Source organism: Osmia lignaria, unplaced genomic scaffold (assembly GCF_051020975.1).
Source record: "Osmia lignaria lignaria isolate PbOS001 unplaced genomic scaffold, iyOsmLign1 scaffold0016, whole genome shotgun sequence".
NCBI classification, from domain to species: domain Eukaryota; kingdom Metazoa; phylum Arthropoda; class Insecta; order Hymenoptera; family Megachilidae; genus Osmia; species Osmia lignaria.
The window spans coordinates 13,214,727-13,225,178 of NW_027478168.1; the positions used below are offsets into that span (position 1 = coordinate 13,214,727).

The window sequence follows — 10,452 nt, forward strand, 5'->3', positions numbered from 1 at the left end:
CACCCGCAACTGCCTAAAATTGAATTGCCGAAATTTTCGGGCGATCCGTTACAATGGGAGAGCTTTCGCGACCTTTTTAAAAGTCTAGTCCATGACGTCAGCCACTTACCTGATGTACAGAAGCTACTCTATTTGAAGTCTAGTTTGACAGGTGAGGCCGCCGAGGTCATTCGGAATACGCCGACAACGGACTCCGGCTTCAGGGGAGCATGGGACGATCTGGAAGCCCGGTACGGTAACATTCGTCTGTTATCGTTTTCCCATCATCGAGCGCTCCTCTCGTGCCCACCAGCCCTGCAGCAGTCAGCTGGCGAATTGAAGCGGCTTTTAGACACTTTCCGCCAGGCGATTAGGGCGTACGTTACACTGAGGAAACCCGTTACTTCATGGGATGAGTGGTTTGTATACTTACTAAGCCAAAAGCTTGACAAAACTACTCACTTTGCTTGGGAGACTTCTTTGGCGGATAGCCGGTGTTCGAATTTGGCACTTCAATTCATACAAACACCTCGGTCGATAACACGGGTCGATAATCCCGTCGTCACCGAGCAAGTAAACGGAATCGCTGTTGCGCTGTCTAACCACCGATCCGAGCGCTCGCCAATTAAAACTCCCAAATTCGAACCGTTAGCATTAATGCGAAAGCAAGTGAGAGAGCGATTACCAAGCGACAACAGCGACCAAAAACGTTTCTTTACTCGAGTTTCGAGCATTCTCAAATTCAATTCAGTGCCTTGCACCGCGAATTCCTAAATCGTGTAATTCCAAATTAAACCAAAGGTGATTTTTTTAGAGTTTAATTTACGACTCATTGTGTACAAATTATCAGTAATACATAATTCGTGACCGCTAAGCTGTGTCGTTTATCTTCTCCTCGACGCCCACGTCTTTGAAAAGACGGAATCCACGCCGTCCCAAAAATTCCAATTCTCGCCGAGAACAACAGCCGGGAAATCCCGCGGTTTCAGCAATTATCGCAGTTCTTGGAGAACCGGATCCAAGCTTTAGGCGCTGCAGGCATGACGGACCCATCGCTCCACGCTGTGTCGCCGACCAGCTCTAAGGAAATCAAACCTAAAACAAAAGGAGGAGCATCAGCAAAAGGCGTTAACTCTAACGTCTTAGCCGCAGCATCAAAGTCGCCCCCGGCCCGGAAATGTCCGGGGTGTTCGGGCACCCACGGTCTAGGATTTTGTTATAAATTCAAGGCGCTGTCGCCGGCAAAACGCAAGGAGCGCGTCCAACAGCTGAAGGCCTGCCTGAGCTGTTTGAATGTAGGACACGAAGTGGGTAAGTGTCCGTCTAAACAAGTCTGTTTAGCTTGTAGCAAGCGACACCATACGTTACTGCACGAAGCGCTGACGGCTCCACCGGCAAGCGCACCAGGCCGTGAAGGCGGACAGCCGGCACGAGAAGACGCTGCCTCGACGTCTGACGACGCAACTCAGCAGGTGACTACCCTCTCTCTATCGGTTGGTTCAAAAGCCGTGGCCTTACTCGCAACCGCCAAGGTGAGATTGGAGGCGCCATCAGGAGAAACCGTAGAGGTCCGAGCCCTTCTGGACACCGGCTCCGATACCTCTCTCGTCTCATCGTGGGTCGCTCAGGCGCTACGTCTTCCACGGCGGGCGGTGCGAGTGGCCATCTCAGGCGTTAAGGACAATGAGGTTGGACACGCGACCGGAGAGGTATCACTTGTAGTTCGACCCCGACACACTTCGGACTTCCGATTACCAGTTCGTGCGTTGGTACTCCGCAAACTAACGTCGTTGCTCCCGAGCAAACGCATCGTGGCAAAGTCTTGGCCGCATATTACCGGTCTCACGCTTGCTGACCCCGAGTACGGAGTTCCGGCTCGGGTAGATTTACTTTTAGGTGCGGATGTTTGCGGAACGCTCTTTGGTGACGACTGGCGCAGAGGGCCAGAGGGTACTCCAACAGCGAAACTCACCCCCTTTGGCTGGGTGCTTATGGGACCAGCCTCCGACGACAAACCCAAGGCGGAGACGGCCGCTCGGGTTCTTCACTGCCACGGCGAGGACTCCACAAGCCAACTCCTCCAGCGGTTCTGGGAGCTGGACGAGATTCGAGAACGGGCTCCGATGTCACAAGAAGAGGAAAAGTGTGAGCGCCACTTCCTCGACACCCATGCTCGAGATCCATCGGGACGCTACGTGGTGCGCCTTCCCTTCGTAAAGGACCCGCTGACTGCGCTGAAGTCCAACAGGACGACGGCGTTGAAACTCCTCTTCAATTGTGAACGACGCCTATCCTCGGATGCTACGCTGAAAGAGCAGTATCGAAATTTTATGATGGAGTACCTGACTTTACAGCACATGCAGGGTGCACCCGAAGAAGCGGATAAAGGGCCTGCGTATTACCTGCCACACCACGCCGTACGCAAGCGTCACGATCCTTCTGCCAAGTTACGGGTCGTTTTTAATGCTTCTTTTTGTACAGCCACGGGCCAATCGCTAAACGACTGCCTCGCCACTGGTCAGAAGCTCCAGGCTGACCTATGGATGGTATTGACCCGCTGGCGACTTTTTCGGGTCGTATTCACCACGGACATTGTCAAGATGTTCAGACAGATCCGAGTCCATTCAGAGGATACTAAGTGGCAAAGCATCCTTTGGCGCGCCACTCCCGACGAACGAGTGCAGGACTTTCGGCTTACAACGGTGACGTATGGCACGGCGTGTGCGCCTTTCCTAGCTTTACGGGTACTTGCCCAGCTGGCGAACGACGAAAGCAGCCGGTTTCCCCGAGGAGCTTCGGTGGTGCGTCGACACACTTATGTCGATGATATTCTCACCGGGGCGGATGATGTCAGCGAGACCCTGGCTTTGAAAAGAGAAGTGGTGGCAATTTTCAAAGCTGGCGGTTTCGAACTAAGCAAATGGGCATCTAACATACCGGAAATTCAAGAAGCCGACTCTTCTGATACGCGCCTGTTTCAGGAATGGTCCGGCATCAGTACACTAGGCGTGAACTGGAGTCCTAGGGATGATGCCTTCTCCCTTCGAGTCGCAGCCGCTGAGCTGGTGAGAGAATGTACCACCAAGAGGTCCATCCTTTCGGAAATCGCAGGCCTCTTCGACCCACTGGGCTGGGCGGCGCCGGTCCTAGTCGTGGCCAAGATTTTAATGCAGGACCTCTGGATCCTTGGAGCGAACTGGGATCAGCAATTGCCAGAGAACGTCTGCACTATGTGGCAGCGCTTCAGAGGCTCCTTGCCGCAATTGGATACCCTGAAGATCCCACGCTGGACATTTGCCTCATCAGAGCCGTCCACCCAGATGGAACTTCACGGTTTTTGTGACGCCTCGCAGCGAGCTTATGCGGCAGCGGTGTACCTGCGGGTCAATAACAATGGGTCGGTAACGACCTCGCTTTTGGTCGCAAAAACTAAGGTGGCCCCGGTAAAGACTATAACAATTCCGAAGTTGGAACTGTGTGGAGCCACCTTGTTATCTAAATTATTGATTCGGGTCAAAGAAGGCATTAATATGTCTGGCCCGACCATCGCGTGGACGGATTCAAGTGTAACCTTACACTGGATCCGCGGCCATGCATCTCAATGGAAACCCTTCGTTGCCCATCAAGTCTCCGATATCCAGCACGAGATACCGGCGGACAATTGGCGGCACATCCGCTCTCCGGACAATCCAGCGGACTTGGCAACCCGAGGAATGAGCCCAGCCGAGCTCGTCGACTCCGATCTGTGGTGGCACGGGCCGAAATGGTTGACGGAACAGCCTGAATTCTGGCCGGCGACCTTTCCGGAGTCCAACGAGGGAATAGAGGCCGAGAGAAGAGGAGCCACGGTACACGTCGTCAAGGAGAAATTCGGAGAAAACTTCCTGTGCCGCTTCTCCTCCCTCTCGCACCTTTTATCTGTTATTGCCCAGTGTTTCAGGTTTGCCAGTCTAAGCCGAGGGCAGCCTTGCGAGAAGGGTTTTGTTAAAGCAGAGGAGCGCACCCACGCCTTCCTAGCAGTTCTGAGATTCTCTCAACACACCAGTTTCCTGGAGGAGATTGAACAACTGCAACGGCACGGCGAGCTACGCAAAGCTTCACCCCTTTCTTCGTGTCGACCTTTCTTAGACGACCAGGGCTTACTAAGGCTAGGAGGGCGCTTAGAAAACGCGGCTCTGCCGTACAATGAGAAACATCCTTACCTTGTGGCGAAGAGATGTCCGTTGGCCAGGCTTCTGATACGGGACGCACATTACCGCACGCTCCATGGAGGTCCACAGCTTACTCGCAGCCATCTCATGAGAAGAGTCTGGATCGTCCGAGGCCGCTCACTGGTTCGATCCGAAATCGCCGCCTGCGTCACGTGCGCCCGGTTCAGCGGACGTAGAGCTGGACAACTGGTGGGACAACTTCCACAAGAGCGCACTGCTGCACAGAGGGCCTTTTTAACCACCGGCGTGGATTATGCGGGCCCGATTAAGCTACGTACCTCGCCCGGGCGTGGCCACAAAGCCTACAAAGGCTACATCGCCCTCTTCGTGTGCCTGTCTACCAGGGCAATACACTTGGAAGCGGTGTCAGATCTAACCTCAGCTTCCTTTCTTGCAGCCTTCCGTCGCTTTGTGGGCAGGCGAGGACATTGCGCCACTCTGTTTAGCGACAATGGAACGGTATTCCAGGGAGCAGACAGAGAGCTCCGCACTATGTTCCGCCAGTCTACTTTATTCTACCAGGAGTCAGCCGCATCCCTGGCGTTAGACGGCACCTGCTGGCAGTTCATTCCCCCTTATGCGCCGCATTTTGGTGGCCTGTGGGAGGCAGGGGTAAAATCCGTAAAGCACCATCTACGGAGAGTGATCGGTGATTCCACACTTACCTTCGAGGTACTGACGACTCTCCTCTGTCAAATAGAGGCGTGCCTAAACTCGAGGCCACTGTACGCACTATCAGAGGACCCTTCGGAGCTGGCCGTCTTGACACCGGGTCACTTCTTGATAGGGGAACCAACCACCGTCCCCCCAGAGCCAGAAGAACCATGCACTGCACTTCACACACGCTGGCGGTTAATTTCACAAATGCGAGCACAATTCTGGAAAAGATGGAGACACGAATACTTACAGCATCTCCAACAGTTTCCGAAGTGGCGTCGTTACCGGGAGAATTTGGAAATCGGCAGCCTGGCGCTTATCCGGGACGACTTACAGCCACCAGCAAAGTGGTTGATGGGACGCGTCACCGAACTACACCCAGGACCTGATGGATGCGTTAGAGTGGTAACTCTACGCACTGAAAAGGGTACTGTTAAGAGGCCAATCGTCAAGCTGTGCCCCTTACCAGTATCGCCAACCGATGCCTCTTAGCATCGATACCAGCTAAGATACTTTAACTTTAACTTCCTTTTTTTTCTCTTTGTAAACTACGACCGGAATTTTCCGCGTAATTCTTTTTGCTTTACTTTGGTTGGTCTAGTTTACTATGCTAATTGCTATTTGTTATTTTATATTTACTCTTTATTCACTTTGCTTTACTTGATTGCTTTATATTAAAATTATTATTAATTAGTTTACCTTTGTAACTAGCGTGTAAGCACTCATGGTTTGTACTAGTAAAACTCTAGAGGTTATTTGCCTTGATTCACGTCAACCATTCTTCGTATCACCGAAGAAGGCGGGCGGTATGTTCGAGCGAACTGTTTCCCGAATGTCTAACGCGACTGACTTCTGTCGTATTGCCATCCCTCTCTCATCGGCGCCCATCTCTCTCACGCCGTTGGCCAGCGGTGTGGGGCGAGGACGCCGGGAGAGAGAGGGAGAGGTGCGAGCCTGTCGTCGCTCTGCGACGGGGCTCACTCTTGTTTTCAAGGAAACTCTCGCGAACGCTTTTCGGAGAATTCATATCCGCAAATCTCTCCTTTTTTCTTTTTCTGGCGCTTCGCTCGAACCAAGTGCTTCGGCGAACCGCAATAACGCGGATTAATTCAGTGAATAGAGGATTGAAATATAAACTTTTTATTCCTAAGACTAACTGTTAATTTATTAAATACAACGAGTTTTTGCTAAAACTACGCAACACGTTGCTGTGGAGTTCATTGCTTCCGCCTTTTTAAGACTCCTGCGCTTCGGTAAACGCGATCCGGCACCTCGCTTATTTTCCTAAAGATTTCCAATCGCGGGAAATACGCCGCGACGAAATTTGCCGGAACAATGGTTATATTTGATTTCGATTCTGTTTAGGTTGAATGTTTCATTCGTTTATTTATTCGGCCTTTCGTTCTGTGGCGGTTTCTTGGTTTCGTTGTTCTGCGTAGTTTGTTTCCTGCGGCGCGATAGGCAGTAACATGATGCGTCCTGCAATCTGCGGATCTTATTCGGGTTGATTTCATTTCTTTCATTTCATTCTATCTTCATCATTATTTATGCTTAATATTTACTTCATCCTACACTATTGCAAACGTATGATTTATATATTTATAAATAATAAATGATAGCCGTGGTATTGTTTTATTAATTGATTTATTCTTGATTTTAATCCGTCTGGGGTTCTATTTGTTGCGCGTTTGCTTTTATAATTACCTTTTCCGTGAGTCGTGGTATTGTTTTATTAATTGATTTATTCATGATTTTAATCCGTCTGGGATCTTATTTGTCCGTTTATAATTACCTTTCCGTGAATAGTATTGGACATCGGACTTATCTTTTATGGTAAGTCTGATGGTAAGTATGGCTTCCTAGGATGGCGCGGTTGCACGACGGATAGTTTAGCTGTCGGTAACTGTGATGTAGCAGATATCTGGCGCGCGGTGGGTAACTGCTGCGCGGCGGATAGTTGGTCGGTGGATAACCGTTACGGGATGAACGGCCGAGTATTATATGGTAAATAAGTAGAATGCTTGTGGCCGATAATATTTGGCTGCCGGTGCTACGGATGGTTACCAACTAGGGATAATTTGTAATTATTATCAACGGATAGTGTTGCGTACTTTATTTAGTGAGATACCGGAATGTTTTCCGCCATCGTTACCTTCCGTTACATTCTATTCCTGTTTGGTTTCGGTCACTGTAATTTATTGAAAGTGTTTTATTGATGTATTTGGTCGCTGGCGCTTGTACGTTCCGTGTAATAATCAATTAATTAATTTGATAACTAATTTAATAGACAACAGACATAATGGGACGAACTGTATATTTTACAAAATTTCTCGAAGGTTACGCATCTATATGGCATATGGTTTATGGCTTAAGCTTAAGCTTCACGCGGTTTCTTATCTCTGATTGACATGATCATCGGCGGCACTGGTTTACTCCATCTCCATGTGCCATATACTCGGTTGAGACATGGAGGAGGATCGTATATTAATTGAATCGTTAAATTGCTGAATTGCTGAGAGTTTTGATTAGGCCATTAATATTGAATATTGAATATCGGTGCGTGTGTGTTTGTGATTTGTGCGTGTACCCATTGCAATGAGTGATGATATGCGCTATTGTGCTCCGTTTTCTGATATATTATATTTATTTATATTTATTTATATATTTGTATATTTATATTTACATATTATTATTATTATACTTATACATATTTTTATACTTATACTGATACCCAATTTACATATTATATGCAATAAATTCAGTTAGTACTGTGTAATATTTTGCATCATTATCTTTCTACGACTAATTAATGAATAAAGTTAATTGACAGCTATATCTGAAACACTTGGTTGCCTTGTTGGTTGCCTTGTTGAGTGCTGAGTGTATTCGCTTTATCTTACCGTACCTTCTTAATATTATGTCTGTTTAGGATAATATAATCTGCCTCATTGCATATTCAACGTAATGGATTTTGTAAATTTATTTGATTTAGCCTCATTGGACGACTGCGTTTATGTGAGATGTATGAATGAGTGTATGGATGTGCTTGTTGGTGGAATGCACTTCAATGTATCTTATTCTATTTTATTTTGTGTCAGTTACGTTCGTCTATATACTATACTTTACACTTTCTTTACTTTCCTTACTCTCTCTATCTGCCTTTATATGCCTTAACTTGATTAACTTCTTTAATAGCTCTATTGCTCACTCACTCACTCATTCATTCATTCGCTTATTATCTACAATTATTTATTTAGAGTTATTTGGATTTAAGTACGGTTAATTTTCCTGAGAGGATAGATGATTTTGTTCATCCAAATGCTTGACACCGCGTGGCTTCTGTTATAATCACACCATCTCAATTTCATTTCAAATACCCTACTTCTTTGCTTATTTATTTATTTATCTGTTATCCTTTATTTTATTCTTTTACTATGTAATGGTGTGGTGTCTAATTGAACCACGCACCTTATATTTGATTTGTTTTTATTTGTCATTATATTTATTATTTACTATCTTTATACATCAGTCGGTTATGAATTTTTACCTTCTATTTGCATTTGCATGGACATAATCACTTACAATTTATAATCTATAATTTATAAAGTAGTGGGGATGGAGTCAATAATGTTTACGGTCATATTTAATTAGAATATAACTCACCTGTTGTATTTATCTTATTTTCTTTTACATTATTTTGCATTATACTACATTATGTCAGCTATGTCTGTTAAGCGTTACACACTTTCATTTTCTGTAGTTCCTCAGTTTGTGAATATCTCCAGCTGTTCCTCTCGCATTCAGTATTCATTCATTCATTTATTATTCATTATTCATTTTGATGGTTTTTGATGTTGTTTGATTATAGTTATACATTGATTTGATCTGATTTATTTTGATTTATTTTCTGATTCATATTTCCTTTCTGCCAGTTGCTTGTTGCCTTGCTGCCTTGACTTTATTCTGGTTTTATTTATTTTGTTAATTAATATTATTTGACTGGGTGTTGTTTGAATGGTTCCATGGGTTTTCCTGACTATATGCGTTTCATATTGATTTTGCTTTGGTTTAGGGTCTTATTTTATCTATTTATTCGGCCTCTCATTCCTTGGCGGTTGTTTTCCTTTATCTTCATTGCCTTTTGTATAATTTGTTTCTTTGCGACGTTATCATGCAGTAACGCAGTGCGTCCTGCAATCTGCGCAATCTGCGGGACTTATTCGGGCTGATTTTATGATTTTATTTTTTCTAATTATTTTATTGACTTACATCGTGTCAGGCTACTTTATGCGTTTTAACTATAATTATATTCTATCTTATTATTTTATCACAAACTTATATGATGTTTTATATAGGTAATGTATTTATAACCATAATATTGACTTATTTCTTTACATATTAATTAATTAATGCCTGATGTTGGCCCGTTTGAAGTTTATCTCTGATCCCATTGATTTAGCATAATTATCTATTCGATTATAGTATTGTATACCAGACTTATCTTTGATGGTAAGTCTGATGGTAAGTACGGTTTCCCAGGATTGCGCGGCAGCACGATGGACAGTTCTGCAGTCGGTAACTGTGTAACTGGTAATTGGCACGTGGTAGGTGACTACTGCGCGGCAGATAATTTGCCTGTGGACAGCCGTTACGGAGTGAGCGGCCGAGTATCACTGTCTGGTAAACGGAATATTTGTTGCTGGTAATATCCTTGGTACTGCGGTTGATTACCAACTAGGCACAGCTTGCGGCTTATGGCCATCTTTTGTAGGTACATTATCTTTGGTTTTGGTCATTTTGATTTGTTCAAACTGTTTTGTTTATGCATTTTCGCTTTTCGCTTACGAGCACTTATATACTCTCTATAATTGCTTAATTACTTAATTGATGGTTTGGTGGATAATTTGACGGTTGATAACCAACCATTATGGAGTGAACTAGGGAATTTTATGAACACTAGGTTCTATCCCTATATGTTTTATGCTTTATGGTCTCGCTCTCGCTCTTTTACTCGGCCCGGGTTTCAGTCTTAGGTGACATAGTTTTCGGTGACGCGTGTTTACTTTTCTCTTCTCCGGGCATTGTGCAAATTTGTGCATTATCTACTCGTCTGTGATCTGTGATGTGAAGTGTTAACTAAATTAATTACTGAATTCTGCTATTTAAGTTAAGTTAAATGTAAATTTAATTGGTGCGAAGGTGATTGTGGTGAAAATGCGCGCTCAGCCGTGATATACTGTGCTCCATTGCAGTGTATGTGTTTCCAAGTGGTGCTAGTTACTCAGCTTTGTGTAAATTATAATATATTATATTATTACTAATTTTATATTATGGTCGTATTTATATTCATGTTTATTACATTACATTCAAATACATTCAATTACCTTTTATCTCCGTTCAATTCAATCTATGTATTGAATAAAGTATTGTATTGAATATGTTATATTACTATATTATTATCTCAGATTTTGGATTATATTCAGTCATCTCAGTTATTTCAGTTACATTAGGTTATACTTAGGCAGTATTTTGCGCTACACTGTAAACTGTATTGTATTGTATTATATAACTCCCTATCTCCTATTCTTTATATTACTATAATTGA

The 10,452-nt window shown here is 44.8% G+C and overlaps 1 protein-coding gene across 1 annotated transcript; it reads left to right on the forward strand.

Annotated features, from left to right (window-relative positions):
- Positions 1 to 1,019: 1,019 nt before the first annotated feature.
- LOC117611400 (uncharacterized) lies at positions 1,020 to 5,339 on the forward strand. Its single transcript, XM_034339336.2, has one exon. The coding sequence runs from the start codon at positions 1,020 to 1,022 to the stop codon at positions 5,337 to 5,339; it is 4,320 nt and encodes a 1,439-aa protein (XP_034195227.2).
- Positions 5,340 to 10,452: the final 5,113 nt, after the last annotated feature.

Coding starts and splice junctions, on each gene's coding strand:
- LOC117611400 (XM_034339336.2), top strand. CDS start 1,020: ATGACGGACCCATCGCTCCACGCTGTGTCGCCGACCAGCTCTAAGGAA.